The sequence below is a fragment of the Amblyomma mixtum genome, chromosome 7, assembly GCF_055824585.1.
Source record: "Amblyomma mixtum isolate Tamu chromosome 7, ASM5582458v1, whole genome shotgun sequence".
Classification (NCBI taxonomy): Eukaryota; Metazoa; Arthropoda; class Arachnida; order Ixodida; family Ixodidae; genus Amblyomma; species Amblyomma mixtum.
The window spans coordinates 126,172,802-126,195,900 of record NC_143018.1 but is presented as its reverse complement, the minus strand read 5'-3'; the positions used below and the strand labels follow the sequence as shown (position 1 = coordinate 126,195,900).

Here is a 23,099-nt window from a genome sequence, read left to right as displayed (position 1 = left end):
GCATAAGACGTGACTTTTTTTCAAAAATCTTGCTGGTGCGTCCTATACAAGGGAGTGTCTTATACGCAAATTTTTCGGTTTCTTTTTTGCAAGTACATAAATTACTCAGGTTCATGTTCAAGCTTTTTTCACCAAAAAAATATCACCACCAATGACGCGGTTGTAACACGGTTAATACTTCAATACGGGGACCGCCGTGCGCAACTTTTCTTAGGTGAACTTTATCATGAAACGGTGGGGATGACGACTTCCGGGATCGCAAACTTCTGACCGTTTCGGAGGCCCCAAGCAAAAGTAATGTGAAATGCCAAAAGATGGCGACAATCACGCTTCTCGCCATTGTCAAGACAAGCTGGTGTTCTTTTTTAGCCACCCTTTGCAACATTGCTCCGTGTACGTAGTGCGAAGAGAATGTTTCAGCCGCGTTGCCTCCAGAAATGGGCAAACTTTTTGATAGCACATCCGAAGGTGAAGACTTCGAAGGTTTCAAGTAGAAATAAAATGTTGTTATGGACATATGGGAGAGTTCTCTCGTTTTTTCTTTCTTTATCCTAAAACGTGGGCGGATATGGCAAGAGTGTTGCCTTTTTCGATCACTTGGCGTTGCTGAAGAATTTCTCACCGGTATGGTGAATTTCGCGATGCTCATGCGTGTTTAATTAAGTCTCACTAGCCTAACTGGATAAATTGGGGTGCGTCTTATACACGGTGCGTCTTATATACCAACTTTTTCAATGACAGCCTGCATATATGGCGAGTGCGCCTTATACAAGGATGCGTCTTATACACCGGAAGATACGGTAATGCAGTGAAAAGATAAGCATAGGCTTGGCAGGGTGGGAGAGTGGATTCTGAGGGAGGAAGAACATAGCTGAGGACAACGAAGCATTAAAGAAGGAAAGTTACTGAGTGAAGGAAGGTTGCTCCGATAAAGAGACCATGGTTAGCACAGAGCAAAGATAATTGGTGAGCATTGGTAAGGCTATTATCCACAAGCAGACACAATTAAACTGTGGCGGATAGTAACGATGAACACTGTGCCCTTGCAGCAGACCTAACGAGAGGTCCCTCACATTTGCATCAGGTTAGCAAGTATCGGCAGTGAACCACATTTTCACATTCACTTTATTCTGCCTTTCTTTCGTTACAGAAAAATGCGAAGACAAGGTCTAAAAGCTGCTATGTAAGCAGCCTGACTAAGGTCCTTGAAAACAATGAAATATCATCAAGGTGTGTAGTTGCAAAGTACATAAAGACTATAAATGTAAGCAATATTTCTATGTAAGACCAATACGCACTGCATTTGACAAGTTTGTGTTCGCAGCTTATAAAAGTTCACACTTTTTCTGCAGAACTTGCTACACTGCAGTACAAAAATACAAGAAAACAAGCACTGTCGCGACGGAAAGAGACACAAACAATGCGGCACCCTATGCACTCCACTGTTGGAATTTGTTTTGGTCGTACTTTTACCTGGGTGGTAAGAAAAAGATGTCAAAGTCGTCCTAGAATGCATCACGGACAACTCTAGCATCTTTTTGCTACCACCAAAGTAAAAGCATGACGAAAAGAAGTGCGAACAGCGGAGTGCATAGGCACCGCTCTGCGTTTCTTTCCATCGCACGTATACCCAGTCAGCACACACATATACACGTGAAAAAAATTTGAAAATTGAACATGTTCAGATCACATCTCATTAAGACACTTATCACAGTTACTCGCTTTTGACACCAAGAATTTACTTTTTTTTTATCTTCGCGTAGAATACACGCACCTGACCTTCAGAGATGGTGCTCAGAACATTCGCTTTATTTCACTGCGATTGGCAGGCGCTGCTCACAATCACAAAATCGTCAGATCGTGATGTGATACAGCAAACACATTTTTCGAGCCATGATAAACACCAGTGACAGAATGTGGGTGATACAAGGAGATAACATGTCGATTACTCACTTTTGTTGACAATGGATGGACGACAGGCAGGGAATCGACATACAGTGAACTGTAGTTAATCTGATACTCCTTCAATTTGGAAATTTTGATATCGGTTCATTTGGACTGCGGGATAGCAATCTGAAGTTCCCGCTGCAGAAATTTAGCTCGGCCACATAGTTTCGGTTTCGCTTTCCTCAACTTCAAGCCATCCCCTGGCTGCCATAAGACGCGTGCATCAGCCAGTCATGCCGTTTAGGCATCAGTGGGCCTTAATTTTTATCTTGGAATGGCGTCATGCCATTCTAATGTCTATGCATATTCCTCTCATATCTACGAGCTTCTTCCATTCTTACAGTACGCTGAAACATGGTGTTCAAATTCCGTGCGGTGAAACATCCTCAAAAAATGACAGCAGCATTTGTCAAGAGGCCCCACTGCTATTGCGTTACACTGCAAAAAGGAAGGCCTTCCAAGATTTTCGAGCAATTCTTCGGCATTCCCAATTCTGTGAGCAATAAAAGATATTTGACGAAACAGCGAAAAATTGTTGTTGTCAGTTGGTTTTCATCTTAAATGTAGACAACCATCGTCCAGGCGTTCATTAGATAAAATTACTGCGATGCAAACGGTTTTCGACAGTTTCTTGAGGGCCACTCAATAATTCAAACTTTCAGATTATTCGAACATATTTTCTGGTCCCTTGAAGGCTGAATTAACAAGATTTTCCTGTATATGAAACGACATTTCGAATGTTACAAAAAAATCTGTCAAACATCAAATTGATGTCGGCTTTGTTGAAAAAGAAGCAAGTATGCTATGTGAAAAACCAAAGTGCACCCGGAAGGCTGCGTTTGTAGCTGTAAATGCCCAGTGTAAATAATATAAACGCTACAGTAGCTAGGAATAGGCACGGCTATCAACATTCGATCAATTTTACAAGGTATATACTGTCTACATCAATAGGACAAGAGCTGCGACTAATTATCTAACTTATCGCCTTGTGTCACACTTCTCATAACTTACAGTCAAAGACCTTTAAAGTAGGGGTGTGCGAATATCAAATTTTTCGAATACGAATCGAATACGAATACTTAGTTCCGAATATCGAATCGAATATTGAATAATCAAGGACAGATGCATTTAACCACTACAAAACATTATTTGAGCACCCAAGAACATCACAGCTCAACTATCAGTGATGAAATGAACACAAAAGATGTGTGTGGCTGCACAAAAAGTATCAAAGTCTCGAACATTACTGATAGAAAAGTGGAAATATCAGATAAGATGGCTAGTACACAGCATAAGTACAAAAGCGCGTTGCTGGGATGAACATAAAAGGTTGTCGTGAAGGAAAACCGGCTGCTCCGCACGGTCAGGCAGAAGTAGCTAGTTCCTTTCTAGCTGAAGCGACTTCTCCAGCCACAAAAATGCCCTCTCACTTGGCACTGAACTGGCACGTATTGCGAGGTATTTCGTGCAGAGCTCTGACTATACCAGCTTCGCAAGCATAGCCACAAAGAAGCTCATCAGCGTAGTCAGCTACTGCATGGCCCAACGTTACGCACTGCGCTGAGCGCCGCTATATTGTTATGTCTCTATTGATAGGACTTGCGGACTGAAATGAACGCCGGTGCTCGCAATAGAATATTCGGCTGGGTACGAATATTCGCGTCGAATCGAATATTCGAAACAACACGAATACTTAGATTTCGAATCGAATACGAATACTAAAAATATACTATTCGAATTATATTCGAAAATTTCGAATATTCGCACACCCCTACTTTAAAGTATAAAGTTGCCCAGATATGGAAAGAAGTTCCAATGATACCAATCGCAAATATAATTTTCTGCCATCATTAAAGCATATTTTCCTTGATTCTGAGCAAATGTGGGGAAGAACAGGCATGTGTGATTTTATTTGTGCACTTGTTGGCTGGCTTTTGTAACTAGGTGTAATTAACATTCTAGCCATGTGCACTGCTCTAAATGAAGTGTTTGCATGTGTTTGCATATTACTGTTGCAAGGTCTGCCGATAATACTGCGTTCATTTTGCATTTAGATCCTTCACTAGCCATTATGGCTATGCAACCAAAAAATTATGTGTTTACTGGTTTTACAAGATAAATAAAATAAACGAGTTTACACTGACCAGTGCTTTCCAAAGCCACCTAGACACAAACACAGAAATGTATGCTGGCAAAAAAAGAAAGGAAGAAAGGATTAGTACACACAAATGTAAGAGCCCACGTGCGCACATCAGTCACATGTGGCACATTCTTAACATTTCTCTACATTGCCTCTAAACACTCAACATTCTAAACTTCTAGGCCGCACCGATCCTACACTCACACAGCCCAGCGAGTGAACATGGGGCCTTCTGTCGGGAGATGCCACAACAAGTCAATCCCAACCAACAGCTGTACAAACCCCAGAAAAGCACCTGAATTAGGTGGCACTGAAAAAAAAGAAGTGATGAATTTGCTCGGTTAAACTAACGACGATGGTGTGCTACCACAATCGCACCTCCATTGACCCACTGAACCAGCTACATCCAATGTAGTTTTCCGCTGTTTGCTGCCATCTGAACAAGCGACTCGAATTGGCATGATGAAAATGTTCTCCTTTCCTCTTAGCGTAAAGCAGCCTTCCCCCTTTCCACAGAGTTGCAGCTACCGTGTAACCTGTTTCATCGTGGGAGCAATTAGTGTGACATGAATTCCTCATTTCCCCATTGGTGAAGCTGACACGACACTTGGCCGCAGCTGCCGCGAAACCAGTTTTCCTCCTTTCCACTTGCCTTCCTGCCATCTCCGGGCTTCAACCACAGACAGAACAGCTTTTTCATCAGCATAACCGCACCAAAAATAGCCTGCACGGGGTAAAAAATCTCAGGCAGTGCTACTCGATGGAGTCTCGCAATTACCTAGCCATACCAAACTGGAACCTGCACTGGTTTTCATAGCGAAGGCACTGCACCAAAAACAGTGAATGACAAAGCTAGCTACACAGCTGCACAGTTCCACCAGAATAGGCAACTGATGCCTCTAGTTCAGATTTTTTGCGACAAAACAAAATAAGTAGCGTAGAAAGCCACTCACGTTACAAACGTTACTGCGAGCACAAATTAAGTTTGCACGCATTTAGGGGCACATCAACAGAGCAAGAAAATGGGCAATGAGACAAATTGACAGCATTGGTGCAAATGGTGAAATGACGCTATTTATTTTTCACATTTTCCAACATGAGAAGAGAAATGTTTGCACAGCAACACACAGCAGCTTTGAGTGCACCAAGGAAAGTAAGATGCTAAAAAAAAAAGAAAAAAAGAAAACACAGCGGACCTCCATGCATAGCCTTATCTATAATAGTAGTGACTGTACATCCCTCTGGTAATCAGAATTCCTCAATGAGCACTAGCCTTCTGGTTGAAATAACTCTCAATCTGTCCACTTTCTCATCTAATGTAATATACTGAAAAGGGCCACAAGGTTGAAATCATCACACACAGATAGGTTATGCTGCCCCCCCACAACCAAAAAAGTAAATAAATAAAAATAACAGCATTAACAAATGAAAGCACACTGCATTCGGGATCCTGGGGTGATGGCGGCAAGAAACTGAGCCAAGTGCCTGATTCACTAGGAATGCAACTGTTCTTCTTCTATACATGCCAACTCCTCAGCATACTGGGAACACTCGTCTCAATCAGGGTCAGGAGACAGGACTCAGTTCTTGTATGATGCAAAAGTCAAGATATGTACCCATACACTCAAACTACGTATATTGCCCATGTTATGGCAGTTCACAAATGCCTAACAATATAAAATATGTAGTACCTGCCTCTGATGAGTAGTACCTATAACACTCTACACGAACGCCTATGCCAGTCAAGCACCACACAACACAATCTCACGAGTAATGTGATCCTAAGCATAATTTTCTGCTGGCCCTGGCCCAGTCAAGACCAGCCTTTTGGAAACAACCTTAGTGTAGTGCGACTTTTTTTTCTTTCCCTGCTCCAGTTTACTTCTAGAAAGTCAACGCGCGAGCTTTCAGAGCTATGAAAAGAGATCTGTTAGTAGAAGTAGCTGCCGCACCCAGAGTCATGCAATCATGCGTAAGTGTCAGAATGCACATAAGATCATCAGCTCTTTCATCCAGCAGCTTAAATTTTTAATTCTCGAACTTCGATAATTTTGAACTGCAGCTTTTAGAAGCAGTTAAGCATGAAACTGTTCTTATCTGAAGTTCTTTTATATCAGTGCCCTTCAAATTTGCAATCGCCGCGGTGACTCAGAGTGGTTATGGCACTCGGCTGCTGACCCGAGACAAAGGTTCGATCCCAGCCATAGTAATCCAATTTCGATGGAGGCGAAATTCTCGAGGCCCGAGTACTGTGCGATGTCAGTGCACGTTAAAGAACCCCAGGTGGTGGAAATTTCCGGAGCCCTCCACTACGGCGTCCCTCATAGCCTGAGTGGCTTTGGGGCATTAAACCCTCCTAAAAAATAAACCAAGCCCTTCAAATTTAGAAGTGCCTAGAGAGGAACGATTAAATTTTTATACTAGACTTGAATGAGAGTACTGTGTTGTTCTACGAGACCGTGGCAGGCAACTAGGAAATGCAGAGTGCTATTGAAGGGCAACTGCCTTGAGTACGATTAAAAATGAACTCTAGGGTGCTGAACAGTCCATGAACCCTTGTTTGGAAACTGTTGCAAAAAAAATAATCATAGTTGGATGCAGTAAAGGAGTATGCAGATCTGGGTTAAGTAATCAGAACAAATCTAGACCAAGTGCATATAGGGTTACTCCAAACACAAGGTTACGGATATCCCTCGTAATAAAAGTAAATTAGGATGCATCTTCACAGTACACACGTCAATACCATCCTGGCTCCATAACACCACACTTAGTGCTTCATTACAGGTGTTTTGTCTCTCTCTAACCCCTGAGGCCAAAGCGTGCAGGATAGGAATAAGCAACAAGGACGGAATAGTGAAGCGATGAAACGAATGATGAAAAAGATGATGATAGCTATATTATCAAGAGGCAGAAAGAAAGCAGTGTGGACTGCAAAGCAAATACGAAGTTAATCATGCACAGGGCATGCAATGAAAGTTAAAAATGAAAATGTTTCAACTGTCTATAATGGTGGTGGTGGGTGATAAATACGATACCTCACCTGCAATGAAAACTGAGATTGTATAAGGAGAAAATAAAAAAGACCGCCACCATCTGCAAGACGATGAAGTAACCAGCGTTAGCTGTTTGTTTACTAGAATTGATATGAATGAGATTACACCAATGGAAATATGAATTTGTACGTTTATTTCTCAATGCTATTGTAGATGGCGCTACAAGTCTCAGTGCAGGACGTGCTGTTTTCTAGTTGCTGCCACAGATGGCGCTGTGATCTCAGGGTGGTAGCAGACCCCACGAAATCTACAAACGTGATAAGTAAGAGCCAAGGCTCTTGAAAAAAAAAAAAAAGATTATGTCCTACTAGGGACACCAGCGCACTGTAAACACTTCCTTCACCAGTATCTGTGCTGCCCCAAATCATTTTCTCACTGCTGTACCACACGTTCCACAACACTTGTGCACCAAAGACGCTCAAGAAATACCATCCCAAATTGAACTCTCAAGCCCAAGAACCAAGCTCCTGACAGCTGGCTCATCATACGCCGCCCGTAACATTAAACACGAAAATAACTTTTCCCTTTACGCTACTTATAACAGACACCCTAGGACTGCAATGCGCCACTGAAGAAAACCGCCAAGGTTACAATGGTTTGGTTCAACTAGTAGGCACTACATGTAATGGTGTAGCCATAAAGAAGACTACAAGAAGTCGACATTGGAGAATCACTACACAGACAACCTGCATGGCTTCCTCAATGAAACTCCCCCGAATTCCTTCTCTTAACTTTCTGCTACATCCTCATCCCCCTTCTAAACCTGTGCCCAGAAGCAAACTCGCTGGCTGCAAAAAAAAAAAATGCTAGGGTTTTAATGTAGTTAAGGGGGAGACTGGTCTTAGACCTATTTCCCTTAATTTTAGTTCAATCCTAACGAAACTGCACCACCTTGCTCAGTTTTTTATACTGATTTCAACAATAAAATTACCCTTCTTATAAATTATTCAGTTCCCAAGATAATTTCAATTAGTCATTCATTAGTACCTCGGTGCAAAAAAACTGCTCAATAAAAAAATCATTTTTAATCTATGGCTCATAGTATGGTGAGTAGAAAGTGCAATAATCAAAACCATTTTTTCATTTGGCCCTCATTAGTAATTTTACAGCACTTGGAATATCAATATACAAAGCTTGAATGTAATGCATTGATAAACTTTGTAAAATTATCTGCTTCGATTATTACACACACTGTGCCTTCAGCTTCCCTTAGCAAACAATGTGACATCTCTATCTGTCTTACACGTTGAGATATCGACGTACTGAGACAGCCAGATGTCCAAAATTTTCATGCCATTAGATTGTCTGCTCCTGCATAAATTCAGCCCACACAGTGATCTGAGTTTAATGTTATGGTCAAGACGTTGATTTCTTGAAGGAAAAAATTGGTACAGTTGGAAATTAATAGCTGTAGATTCCACAGATGTCATTTTTTGAAAACCGATTTTTTGGTCATTTTTTTGGTCTCAAAGACCAGTGTTCCCCCCCTTAAACCGTGCAGGACGTGTGAAAGCACTTAACCAACACCACCTCAGAGGCAACCGCATTCAAGGCCTTATCGTCAGCCGCTATCGGCACCTACACATGGGGAGGGGGGGGGGGGGGGGGCTGTTTTTACACGGCATGGCCTCCATCAAAGGCCAAAAATGGAGGCTTCGCACGCATCTCAGGTTTTTCAGTTTTACTTGCGAAGTAACGCTTTCAAGCTAAAACGTGGGATGGTGCGATTCATGAGACGCAACCCACATTACAGAGTGCAATGAAACACGCAACACAGACACTACTATGTAATAAATATAATTCATCACTAAAAACCAATAGAAACTGCAACTGAAATTTTAACACATCATAATAACTAAGAGCAGGTTGTCAGTAGCTATGCATGAAGATACATCGAACATAAGAAACAAAAACTGCATGGGGAAGATGAAGTTGTCATAGACCAAGGCACGCAAAGCATCCAAATGTTACAGCACGTGTATTCAGTTAAGGGGAGACACGGGTCTTGAAATGATAAAAAGAATGCAAAAATTTCGATTTTGGAAAAAAGTGGCATATTCGGGATCAATACACTGATGTTCCCTGCCTAAAAAGTTTCAAGGCATTAGCCTCCAAATACTAAAATATCTACTGTATTTACTCGCATAATGATCGCACTTTTTTTTTCTAAAAAAATGACGCAAATTTAGTGCGATCATTACGCAGGGTAAATTTTATAGAAAAAATTTTTGAGCGCCAAAAACGCAAGCAAGTTGCCGGCAGACAACCCTTATCACACGGGCGTGCTACCCGCGGTTACGCCGCTAAACGCGGTTATCGCGAACTGAGCTCGGCGACCTTGGCTTACGTCGTTAACCGAGAAGGTAGAGTGCGAAAAGCACACGAGCTGGCCCGCTTCAAGAACGTACTTTCTTCGCACTAAATCACATTCCAAGAGCAACACATCAAAATAGGCAGTGTGCATAGTGCTGCGCGACAGCGCTTTTATGCAGCCTTCGATCTCATCCGATGGCGCAGCAACAACGCACTGTTAACAGCAACGTTCCGCGGCGCTGAAGCTACGTTTTTTATCACTGTTATGCCGAAGAATGTCCGGTCCCTGCCGCATCGTTGATGTACTTAGGTGACACGTTCGCAACGCTCGGGGCACCGTATTCCGCGCGCTTACCGCAATGGTGCCGCCCGGGAGCGCGGCGGACAACGGCGCTCTACTCCCTAGTCGTCGCTAGGCCTAATTTGTTTCGTATCGAGGCCACAGAGGACGGAGGTTTTGAATTGACCAAGGCTATAATGAATGGTCTACTTATGGCGCTGCCCAACTGACAACCTAATTGTTTTATATTAAAAGAAATATATACGATCGATTTCACCGACACCTTAGCAGCGGAGCTGGCGTGCAAGCAGATCAGATCAGTCGCACTGCAACGGCGGCAGCTGTTACGCGGCTGCGAACGTAAAACTAGCTTGTATCGCCGTTATTACTCCCACCAGCAACTCGGTACAGGCCCACAATCCTCAAGGAGGATTCATTTTTGATGTTCCCGTATGCCAGGGCTTATTATTTAAGAGAACAAGAAAGTTTAGCCGGATCACTGGATCACTTCTTTCATTGCCCCGCAACCCAGAACAGTGGAGAGCCTTGCGACAACGGCAAACCGTGATTCGAGATAACCGCAGTTAAGTTTGGTATGCGCGATTAAGCATAACCGCATTTAGACTGCCCGTGTAACTGCAGGTCAGCCAACAGGCGGCTGCCGCTTCAATGCTGACAGAGCAAGATGGTCATCTGCACGTGCCATCTGTCAGACAGATAGCAAGTACGATCGCTGTCGGCTAGACTCGATGTCGTCGACAAATTGCAGCGGCAAGTTCGGGGTGCAAGCATTACGCGAGTGCGATCATTATGCGAGTAAATATGGTAAAGTGCTTTCATGTTACTTGCTCAGACTTTGCGGTTCATGACTCTTGCGATTGGTAAACCACAATTTGTCATGATATCGAGTGCAGGTTACACCTTTATCAGTATATCGAATTTTCGCTATATTGACCTATTTTCCGATCCCCTTAGAATTCGATATATCCGGGTTTGACAGTACTTTGTTATAATGAGGTTCCACAGCACTGCTCCCATTCCTATCTTCTGCTATGGAGAGCATAAAAGTACTGTGCTTTGAACCAGACCGATACAATTTTTACAGAACAATATTTTACTGTTTGCATTAAAGTTTAGGAGAACAATGATTGTTCATGCCTTTGTACTGTGCATGAAAGTGCACATTGGTGCCACACGAAGCAGCGCTAGCAACCTTGGGCAACGCCCAAAGGCCCTTGAAATCTCGACAGAGTTCAGTGTTGCTCCACTGACTAGATGGCCATTGAAACTGCCCATGCAGCCCCACTCAATGTTTTTCGAATTGACAGGCTATCGGCTCCTTCGAAATCCCTACGTGATGCAAAAGCAAATTGCAAAAGCAAATTTCAACTTTTGTAGCTGTTGACTGTATATATAGACGCAGCAAATAAAGGCAACTCAGCTTATCACTTAACCACTTAACAACTCCCTGCAAAAAAAAAACACTTTTTCCTTAGTTACTGCCAGCATATTTCCAAATTACTGGAAACAGAGTTCAGCGACAATATACATATTCGTATTAATAGCAAAGGAAGAAACCAGAGGTAAACCAAAAAAAAAAAGAGTAGCATTCAATGTATTCACTTATTCAAGAAGTGTTGCTGGGTGGAAGCAGTACAAACCAATAAAGTGATGTGATGGAGCAAATGATTAAGGTCGCAGATGCATGAGTAAGAACAACGTCAACAACTGCCCCAAAAAGCTACTACGCAGGGTTGAGAGCTCAGCTCAATATGTCCTCAGCAATTCCTGCAAAGGACAAATTCTTTGCGCTTGATGAGATGAGCGGCAAAACGGCGATACGGCCAAACGCACTGCCGCTTCTCCTGACACCGAAAGCGATGACTCTTCAGACTCTGATTCTGTACATTTTGTACATTCAAAATCGGCAGTAAGGTAACCTGGCCATCTGGGAAAGCTTTTTATCAACAAAATTCGGCCCTCAAAGGGTTAAAAAAGGACCTTTATCTGAGCCCCCTAAATTGCACAAACATTATTTTTGCGAACCACAATAAAACAGCTTGGCATTCTGACACAAGCTGAACAGATAAGCTGAACACAGCTAATAATTCAGCACTTTCGCTAAACACCACTAATATTAACTTTAAGAAAGCTCACTTTTAAGATACTTGAGGGCTACCTGGAATATTTAGAAGAGTCCTCCGAAAAAAATACTCACAAGAAAACAAAAGTGGGTGCAGTTACCATACTTCACTCAAGCACACTTCACCTGTTATTATGTTAATCTGACCAACATTAACTACTATATATGTTTCTGAGCTGATAGCCAGCCATAATGTACTCACAAAAAAACAAAAACAAAGGCTGGAGTTTTTTAGAAATAAAAAATAAAACAAAATATCAAGTGGAGAACGTTCAGAAAATAATCAGTCCATTAAGTGAGATAGTGACGGCCCTTTATGCAAAGGGCCCACGCGAAGATGCTAGCTAGACAATACACTTGATAACACTGGAATGCAGGCATAAATGTACATCACAGGGACTGAAACACGTTTGGGACACACAAGTCTGCGAGGACTTTTTTGTTTGTCCAGCGTTTCCACTAGCACACAACCACACCATGCGGTCTTGGACAGCAGTTACACTTCGATTCCAAAAGCATGGGACACCCGTCTTGTCACATCATTTGACTTGTAGCTGCAACAGCACATAACGATGCACAGTTCCGTTCCTTCACCAGAGCTCCTCATTGAGGATGCTTGTACCAAAGTTCTGTGTTTCTCAATCACCAGCCTCAGCAGTAAACTTGTCCGTGGAACAACAAGACGGAACAAATTCACCTGAGGGTAGCCTCTCCAGTCGATGCCAGCAAAACACCAAGATTGGTACGCTGATTCACTGGATCTGCGGACTTCCTTGTCAAGTTGCGGAGTCCCCTTCAGGAGGGTTTTCTGTGGCAGCCCCAGCACTCCCATCTGAAGGAAGGGAAACACTCCTTTGAGCCAGCGTGCTTGTTCACGATCGCTTGCAAGAAAACAATCTGACAGTACTTCAGGCATTTAAGGGGGGGGGGAAGCAGCTTTCGGCAAAATTTTTTGTTCCTTCTTGATGGCATCATCATCATCATCATCAGCCTGACTATGCCCACTGCAGGGCAAACACCTCCCCCGTGTCTCTCCAATTAACCCTGTCCCATGCCAGTTGCAGCCACTGTATTCCTACAAACTTCTTAATCTGATCCACCAACTTATAACTTTCTGCCGCCCACTTCTACGCTTGCCTCCTCTTGGAATCCACTCCGTTACCCTTAAGGACCAGCGGTTTCTGGCCTTCGCATTACATGCCCTGCCCAAGCCCACTTCTTCTTCTTGATTTCGACTAGGATGTCATTCACCCGTGTTTGTTCCCTCACCCACTCCACCCCTTCCGATCTCTTAACGTTACACCTATCATTTTTTTCTTCCGTAGCTTGCTGTGTTGTCCTTAACTTAAGCTGAACCCTCTGTGTTAGCCTCCACGTTTCTGCCCCATAGGTGAGTATGAGGTTAAAAGTGCACAAACACCAAATTTCTCTTGTGGGTTCTTGCGCCATGAACGAAGCGCCACACACCTGGTAAATATTTGAACTGAATTTCTTCTCATGCCGTTTCAGGTTTCAAAAGCCGAATGGTGCCTGTGACAACTTGGGTCATGCGAGGCATGAAAAGACCGCGACATAATCACTGCTGGTTCTGTTACAGCCTTTGGCACACGCTGGCATAAGAATTGGAGTGAATTAGAACAAAGACGTGATCAAAAGAAAAGACAAGCAGGCGAATGCTGTTGTACTTGTTTCAAAATAACGAATGGACACTATTTCACTCAGCTGTTACGTTACAGCAGAGGTACTCATATGTTAAACCAACCCGAGTGTGGCCGGAACAGTTTCCAACCATGCGCTCTAAGGAGGTCTGGTATTGTGATGCTTACTTCCTAGATTTGCATTTGACCTGCCGTTTCTTTACAGCTCAGCCAGTTCCAACTATAAATGAAATACTTTCAACAAATCCACAGCATGTTTAAACAGATTGTTAAAAAATAATAATAAAATGCAGCAAAACCTCGTTGATATGCTCTCTTAAAAATGAGTGAAAAAAAAAAAGGGTCGTCTAGGAAAACTTAGAGATCTAAATTCGAAGATTTTTAAAAATGTGGCCAAGAATGAAGTACAAAGGCATTTATTTAAACCTTTACTTCCTGTAAAGGCGGGTTTGACTCAAGAACAAAAGAACTTTCATGACCCTTGTAGGCTTCTCCTGTAGTATTTGTGTTTTGCTTAGCGAAAAATGAACTCATCAACGCATCCAGGCCGGTGACAGCAAGGGTGAAAGCAGCAGACACCTTGTTGTTGTTGCCCTCATTGCTTTTGAATGCTTCACCCAACTCCACATATGCAATCAGGAGAAGCCACTCTTGCAGGTGACTGCCACTGCACTTCGATTTGTGCCACATGCACCCAGGGTCAACTGGCTCTCACAGATCATAGTTTTTGAATGCTTCACCCTGCTGCACTTGTGCTGCATTGTAGAAAAGCTGCCTTAGTAATTGACTACTGCTGATCTACTGACGTTGCGTGCATCGAGACTCGGTCTACTTGTAAGCTCGTGCGCTTTAGGATCGCCACTAAACGGACCATACGATAAGAACTGGCGAAAGTACGAACGCACTTACCGAGAAATCGTGATACCCAGGAGTGTATTAACTGAAAGAAAAACTGTGTAATTCTAAAGGAATGTTTTCATTGCTTGCGAGTTTGACCACATGAACCGTGAAATCATATGAATCGGGGACATATCAACGAGGTTCTACTGCACAAGAACAACTCGGTGAACAATGGAAAGGAAAGTGATAGGTGTAACGCTAAGACACAGACGGAAAGCAGCAGAAATGAGAAAATGGAAGATAATAACAATTTAGTTGAAATCAGAAAGGAGACATAAAAATGGACAGGACAAGCAATGCGTGCAGCTGACAAAAAGTGAGCTACTACAGTGTCAAAAAGAGAGTGCAATCATGAAAAGCCAGAGTAGCAAGATTAAGCAATCTTCACGAACAGTGTAACCACAGTTGGCACAAAGGAACTGGCGGTCACTTGAAGAGATTTTTTTTTACTCGGACGCATGACGACCTCCACTACATGCAAATGCAGAGGCAGCAAACCTGGCACAGGCCATCATGTGATTTAACTGCTACCCACGTTGCACGCTAACAACACAATGAGGCTGTGCAAGGCTTAGCCAGCCACAGTGCAGCAGGGTAAGCTGCGCAAAGCCAAGGCCCATGCAAGTTAAATGGGACAAAGCACACACCTGCCCTGTCGGAACGGTGCGTCCGCATGTGCAAGGCCCGGTGGTCCTGGCGGGCGAACCTCTTGGGACACATGGTGCACTTGAACGGCTTCTCGCCAGTGTGAGTGCGCTGGTGCTTCACCATGGTGGAGCTCAGGGCAAACGCCATGGGGCAGAGGTTGCACTTGAACGGCTTCTCGCCCGTGTGGGTCCGCAGGTGGTCGATGAGGTTGCTCTTCCAGGCAAACTCGCGCTGGCAGAAGTGGCACTCATAAATCCGCCGTCCCTCGCCGGGCACCCGGTACCAGCCCAGCGGCGGCTTCCCTCCGGCCCGGTCGTTCGGAAGTTCGTCCGCTGGTCCTCCGACTAGCAGCGGAGGCTGCAACTCTGGCATCTGCGGCCTTTCCGCAGCCACCGCTGGTGGCAGCTGATCGTCCAGACCACCCGGTGCCAGCTGCTGCTCCTGCTGACTCTGGTGTGACGCGTCCGACGCCAGCAGTTCGCGCAGCATCTGTCCTTTGCTGTGCAGTGGCGCTTCCTCGCCCCGCACGCCGGACATGAGCTGCGGAAACACTTGCGTGTGCCTCCAAGACTGCGAGACGAATGGCTGCGCGGATGCGCTGGGCAGAGCCAGCCGTGTTGGGTCTGGAACACAAAGGCAGAGCCAAATTCAGTAACCAAAGCAACGTGGCATCAAAGCAGTCACTGGACACCAACAAAACACAGCAGCAGAAGGACAGAAATAGGAAAGAATAAGTAACCCGGGAAGCACAGGCAGATAATGCCACCCGTGGCTGAAACACAATAGACAACACACATGGCGTGTCCTCCGTGCTGAAAACTTTGAGCATCCAAGAAGACCACATGTGGTGCTCCAAGTGTGCAAACAGGTTACCGTATTTTCCGGTGTATAAGACGCGTTTTTTTTCCAGAAATCTTGCTGGTGTGCGTCCTATACAAGGGTGCATCTTATGTGTGAATTTTTCGGCTTTTTTTTTTGTGAGTTCTGAATTTACTCAGGTTCATGTTGAAGCTTTTTTCACCGGAAAATTATCGCTACCAATAACGCGGTTTTAACACGGCTATAATACGGGGACCGCCATGCGCAACTTTTTTAGGTGAACTTTATCATGAAACGGCGGGGATGATGACTTCCGGGATCATAAACACGCGGATGTTTCGGAGGCCCCAAGCAAAAGTAATGTGAAATGCCAAAAAGATGGCGACAATTACGCTTTTCGCCATTGTCAAGACAAGCCGGCATTTTTTTTAGTCTCCCTTTGCAACTTTGTTTGCTCTGTGTACGTAGTGCGTGCATTGTGCCAAGAAAATGTTACAGCTGCATTGCCTCCAGAAAGGGGCAAACTTTTTGATAGCGCATCCGAAGATGAAGACTTCGAAGGTTTTTAGTGAAAATAAAATGTTGTTATGGACATAAGGAGAGTTCTTTCGTTTTTTTTTTTTTGCTAAAACGTGGGCGGGTATGGCATGAGTGTTGCTTCTTTCGATCATTTAGCGTTGCTTAAGAACTCGACACAAGCATGTTTAATTAAGCCTCACTAGCCTAACTGTGTAAATTGTGGTGCGTCTTATACACGGGTGCGTCTTATATGCCAACTTTTTCAATAACAGCCTGCATATATGGCAGGTGCGTCTTATACAAGGGTGCGTCTTATACACCGGAAAATACGGTAACTCTTTCCTTGCTGCAAAAGAGTGACCGATTTTGAGTTTTTCCAATAAAAATTATCTTTAAGAAGTACCAAATGCATTGCGCATTCTAAAGTATCAAACTGCACCCCATTGGTTACATAGTCGAGCATATTTATAACGAACCTGACTGTCACGCTCATTTCATTTGATGTCCCGAAGTTCGTGGTAAGTGGACACGCCGTATTACAGCCAAAAATATTAGGACCACCAGAAGAGGAATTTATGTCTTAAAAAAAACTGCGTTATGCACATCTACTTTTTGAAAGCAGACCATACCGCATCACTTTCCAGGTTTTCCAGAGTGGTCATGTCTCTTTGCCGAGACCCTTGCAACCAAGATTAAGCATTGGGGACAAGATATAACTAATCGTGATTGCAGCGTTCGCGGCAGCTGGTGGCAGGTCATCCATATCAGATCCCTAGCAATATGCGAGTGCTCATACTTGGTATACAATGGCTTCATCAGAGCACGCAGCTCTACAATGTCGTCCACACCAACGTAGTAATCCGAGAAAGCATCTAAGCTAAGTTGGACGTCAACAACAGCTTGCGAAAGCATTGCAATTCTATTCCAATTTTATTCTAATTCTGTTCCAACTGCATTTCAATTGTATTCTAATTCTATTCTATTCCTTTGCAGTAGTTGCAGCTGTGGTAACTAGCACTGACTACCACTGGTTAACGTTTTGTATTTTCCCAACTTTGATGACGCCACACTGTTTCAACCAATAGCAAGTTTTGCAACCCCGACACTTATTATGCGACGCTGGGATTTGACGTCGATGAGCCGTCTAACACTTTCGCAATAATAAATTCAAACTGCAAAGCTGTTCTATGAACAATCCAATTAACCCTCGTCCCTCATCCCTCAGTCCCCAGCGGCTGCAGAGCAGCTGACTGGGGCAGCGGTCAGATCCATGACGCAGTGGAGGGTGCTAAGAATCATTGGCTCCTGACAGGCGGCCAATGGAAACTGAACCTGGCAACATTTAACATCCTAGTCGAAATCAAGAGGAAGAAGTGGGCTTGGGCAGGGCATGTAATGCGAAGGCAAGACAACCGCTGTTCTTTAAGGATGACGGAGTGGATTCCAAGAGAGGGCAAGCGTAGCGGGGGACGGCAGAAAGTTAGGTGGGCAGATGAGACTAAGAAGTTTGCGGGGATACGGTGGCTGCAGCTGCCGAAGGACAGGGTTAATTGGAGAGACATGGGAGAGGCCTTTGCCCTGCAGTGGGCGTAGTCAGGCTGATGATGATGATGATGCACAGGTGTGACGGCTCACCCGTGTGGAGGCTCACGTGCAGTCCGAGGCTGTGCTTCCAGGCGAAGCCCTTGCCGCAGTGGGGGCACTTGAAGGGCTTCTCACCCGTGTGGGTGCGCTGGTGGGACACCAGGTGGCTGCGGAAGGCAAAGCGCTTGAAGCAGAACTGGCACTGCAGGCGACCCCCGCCCTTCTGGCTGCTGCTGCTGGCCCCACGGGGGGCCTCGGGGCCACCGGTCGGGAGGATGCTGGGGCCATAGCCAGGGCCCCCGTAGCCGGCAGCACCCCACAGCGAGAAGTGGCTCACTGCAGCAGATGATGACGCAGACACCTGCGGCTGCCATGCTGGGGGAAACGGAATGGTAAGACTTGGTTAGGAGGCTCCCTTCCGGAGGTTGATCTCTTGCAAGGGATCAATTTCACAATACAAAAACAAGGACTGTGAATAGTTGCAAGAAAACTGAACAATAACAAGCAACTTTTTTTTTCTTCTACTGCTCGATTAAAACTCATCCTGTCAATAACGAAAAGAACTATGTAATGACCACCACAGCCTCAGAGATCCACAATACAATATGCTGGTCGAATTGGTTTTTAACTTCCACATCTACAGCGTGAAAGACAAGACAGAAGGTACATGCACAAGTCACACAACGCTTATTGTTTACGCTTGTTTATTGGGGTTTAATGTCCCAAAGCGACTCAGGCTATGAGGGACACCATAGTGAAGGGCTCTGGACATTTCGACCACCTGGGGTTCTTTAACGTGCACTGACATCGCACAGTACACGGGCCTCGAGAATTAAGTCCCACAACAGAGCACACAAGTAACACAACACAGCACTCTGTTGTGTGACACCTGTGTTCCTTCTGTCTCATCTTTAGAGGTGTACTATCAGCGTCAATTGAAACGCGAACAGCACAACTCGCAGACATTATACTAGGAAGGCAGAATACATGAGCAGTTGATTTTCTCATCGAAGCCGGAAAGACCGCTCTTCTGAAATGTTAATAGCCCACGCCTGTATTTCATCTCCAGCTTCTAATATGCTCGACTTTTTGTGCTCGCGTTTCAGGTGTTTTGTTCGCATTTCATTTGACGCTGATAGTACATATGGAACTCAGAGATCCACAACTAAAAACTAGGTATCAATGTCATCGTAGTATGCCTGAAAAAATGGATGGAAGTGGCGATACGTACATACATTTTTCTTGGGTTTTCTGGCTTAAGAAAGCTCCATTTTCGGCAAAAGTACTCTCTATCATTAAAACGCCCCATTCTATCTACACAGGACACCTTAAATTTGTCTTTAAATTTGACCTTAAAGCAAAAGAATTGTGACAACACATGGCAGGTAATGAAATGAAGGCACGAATAAATAAAGTTTATGAAAAGATGCCAAACAGGCAGCAAACATTTTATGATCTTGAGGTAATCTCATACAGTAAACCTCATACAGTACAAAGAGTTAACACCAACCAAGTGGTTAGTTAGGAAACGAACAGCAACTAAACGTGATCTAGAAACAACACATCTGGTACCTATAAAATATCATACACATCTCATGCGCACGAAAGTGGATAACAAAGTAAAACAAAAAATGTTTTCCTGCGATTTTAAATGACCGTGGAATGCAGCTAGCTTTCATAACAAAAGGAAAACAAATTTCAAGTTGGTAGGTTTTAGAACAGGGGACAGTTAGGTAAAAGCGAATTCATTCTCCAAAGACCTCATGCAAAGCAACAAACTTGGCTGTCTACCCTGTAGACCAGTACGCCTACACCCGCTTCTGACGCGATGGCTGAAATGATTCACTGAGGGACTCTAGAAAAGATTATCCTCTTCAACACTCTCACACTACACAGTTTAAATAAGCATTCTAGGGGAATTCACGCAGTGTATCAAGTCTGGCAGTGCTTGGACTGAACCAAGTGCACAAACTTCAGCATCAACTGGCACACTTACTCTAGTGTTTCGAGATGCACACTTACTGTGAAGAATTACCCCTTGAGGCATAATTCACAAATTTTATTATGGCTTAGTTGCAAAGATGCTACTTCATTAAACAGGGACTGGCCAAAGTATTTTGAAATAATCTGATTGGATCTGAGCTACACCCCCCATGAGCAGCTCAGGTATGCATCATATACTGACTTGCTATCACATTACTTCTACTGCCAGGCTAGGTTTGCAGAATGATTGATTAATGGGGTTTAACGTCCCAAAGCGACTAAGGCTATGAGAGACGCCGTAGTGGAGGGCTCCGGAAATTTGGGCCACCTGGGGTTCTTTAATGTGCACTGACATCGCACAGTACATGGGCCTCTAGAATTTCTCCTCCAAAGAAATTCTAGCCGCCGCGGCCGGGATCGAACCCGCGTCTTTCGGGTCAGCAGCCGAGCACCATAGCCACTGAGCCACCGCGGCGGCAGGTTTGCAGAAGAAATATAAACTAACACTGCTGGTTATGACGTGCTTCAGCCTACAAAGCCGCTTTAGGAGGTCTTACTGCAAATGAGCCAACTCTATTTTTTTTAGGGTACATCAATCTCTGCTTTTTGCCAAATCATTACACTCAAGCTAAAGGCGATACTATGAGGAGCCAAAATGACGTAGGAAAACATGGCATTGAACTTGGCAGCCAGTAAAAATGAACACAATGCTCATGAACACAAAAATGCAGCAAGCCATCAAGAGGACAACGTTTCTTGTGCAGTAAAGTGGACAAGAAATTCGAATTAAAAACACATCAAATAGACACAGTATATGTGAACTGAAACTCTCATGATGAGTGTTTACAGCAATATATGCCTCCCCATCAGCAGAGAAGAAAGCAGAAAGAAGCAGCCTGCACATGAGCTTTCCTGCGCACAAACACCGCACAAATCAAAGTAATTAAAAAATTATCAAAGACAGGGATCACTTCCACATGGCCATTGCTCCATTTGACGCAAATGTTGACAGAGCAGATTTGCAGACGCACAGCCTAAGTGCTTATAAGACGCATGTCCTACGTAACTTCTTGATCTAGCACAGTGGAACCTGACCCTCAATACACAAACAACCTAATATACCACTACACAACAATATACACAGAGCAATTGAATCAGTTTCTCCTTTTTTGCAATCTGTCAGTGGGTTAGTAATACAGGATACTCAAAAGGCCATCTAAAACAATATGTAACCAAGAAAAGCAAATCTGTGGACACAAATATAACTTCTATATTTTCAAGAAAACACTTCCGACATGCCCAACTTAAGAGACCAGAGCAAAAAACAAATGTTGGGTAGTCTTGAGCTCAGTACCAAGAAATAAATGATGCGACCTCAATCAACCACCATCTGACCTTTTATACAACTAATCAACTCCACTTAGCAATTCAGCATGCAGTGGACACAACACAGTAGTGGACACAACTCAGTAAAGCAGAAAAATAACACAATCACTACATACAAAAGCATCAGAGAAAAAATATTGTTCGGATTAGAAAGTACCTAGACACATCTTTTTGTGGTTCTTGAGAAACAGGCCCAGAATTCAGCACTCAGTGTCACTCGCAACAGCTCATAGCAAGGCAAGGATCGCCACGATTCCAGTAGTACAAAATATGAGGTGGAAATAGACTAGCAAAATCTTCACCATTCTTTTTTGTCACTACCAAAGTTTTGCATGAAAACATTGGTTCGTCCCTCTATATGTCCTTCTTATATAGAATGAACCCCCACCTGAGGTTGTAAACAGCATCTATGCCATTGACAAAACTGTTTATTGATAGTTGCTGAATTGTTTTTCCTTGTTCTTTACTATGTCCTATTACTCTTATGTTAGTTTTCTGTGACATAATTTGCCGCGATTCTTTTTGTGTATTTTTTGCCCCTCCTGCTTGGACCCATCTCAGGATCTACAGTATTCCATAAATAAGTAAATATGTGTAGCATATATGTAGGACTCTTCAGTGCCCACTATATCCAAAACAAAGAATACAGAATTGTTCAATAAAATGAACTGAATACTCCAGTGTATCTTTTCGGCCAAGTGGAGTATACAGTGAAGACAAGTGCAAAAAGACGGAGTGCAGTCAACAGCTAACAGAGGAGAAAAAAATGGCTAGAATGCACCAACTCTGTGGAACCTCCACTACCAGTTACCCCACTGATCTCCTAGATAAAATGCTGCCTAGATGCAAAATGCAGTTTTCCTTTAAAATATCACCTACATACACACTAAACACAATGAAAATAGTGTACAGATACAAATAGTGTACAGCATACAAATGTGTACAGCATACAAATGATAGTGTAAAGCATACAAATGATGCAAGAGACCATCATTAGTGCACCTTCAGAAGCCATCAATTAATGTGTCTTGTGTGCATAACTGCAATCAAAATGTTGTAGCTAACGTTTAACAAGAAAAAAATTTCTACAAATAAGTAAGGGACTTTTTTTAAACAGACTTTTTAAGAATTCACCTCCTGTGCAAGACAGCCACAAGAGACGGGAACCAAGTTGACAGACCTGGACAAACCAGGTGCCAAACTCATTGGCCAGCATCATCTTGCTAACTTAAATGCTCCAAGCAAATTGATCATCGGCACAGCTACCTATGCAGCGCGATACCATTCTCTAAAAGGCACAGAACAACGACTAGTAGTTAAGTAGCACATAGCAGAAAAAAGGAAAGGAGTATGAGAAAAGACATGGATGCAATCAAAAGCATTTGCTTGCACCGCTACTGTGCTGCAGCAAGTTTGTGTGGCATTTTCAGATGCATTGGGCAGTAGCCTTAATCCGCTTATTCATCAGCACACAAATTATTCACAATCTCCTTACAGTCAGATAACGACTCAGATACTGATACTGGGTCAGATACGGGGTCAGAAACTGGGTCAGATACCAAGTTGCTTCTGAGCAAAAGCTGCTGCTTAGAAAGCTGTATGACGAGCTGAAAAGCATAACCGCAAGTTATAGTCCTGTGCCCTCAAGACAAAAGAGTGTTGCACTGTGCATGATAATAAAGCACCTACCATCAAATCATTTTAAACAGGGGTAGGCGCGTCCTGA

At 43.7% G+C, this 23,099-nt stretch overlaps 1 protein-coding gene across 1 annotated transcript; it reads right to left on the bottom strand.

The window, feature by feature from the left end:
• Nucleotides 1–9,353: 9,353 nt before the first annotated feature.
• LOC149337431 (uncharacterized) lies at nt 9,354–22,592 on the bottom strand. Its single transcript, XM_089554428.1, has 4 exons — nt 22,564–22,592; nt 18,056–18,402; nt 15,082–15,705; nt 9,354–12,708 (listed from the first exon to the last, which is right to left on the bottom strand). The coding sequence occupies exons 1-4, from the start codon at nt 22,590–22,592 to the stop codon at nt 12,653–12,655; spliced, it is 1,056 nt and encodes a 351-aa protein (XP_089410554.1). The 3' UTR covers nt 9,354–12,652.
• Nucleotides 22,593–23,099: the final 507 nt, after the last annotated feature.

Excerpts from the sequence above, each read along its gene's own strand:
- LOC149337431 (XM_089554428.1), bottom strand. The coding sequence starts at position 22,592 with ATGATGCTGGCCAATGAGTTTGGCACCTG. Across the intron at positions 18,403-22,563 it reads GCCAATGAGTTTGGCACCTG|TCTTACCATTCCGTTTCCCC; the intron begins GTTTGTCCAGGT and ends CTCCTAACCAAG. Across the intron at positions 15,706-18,055 it reads GCACGTGAGCCTCCACACGG|ACCCAACACGGCTGGCTCTG; the intron begins GTGAGCCGTCAC and ends TTTGTGTTCCAG.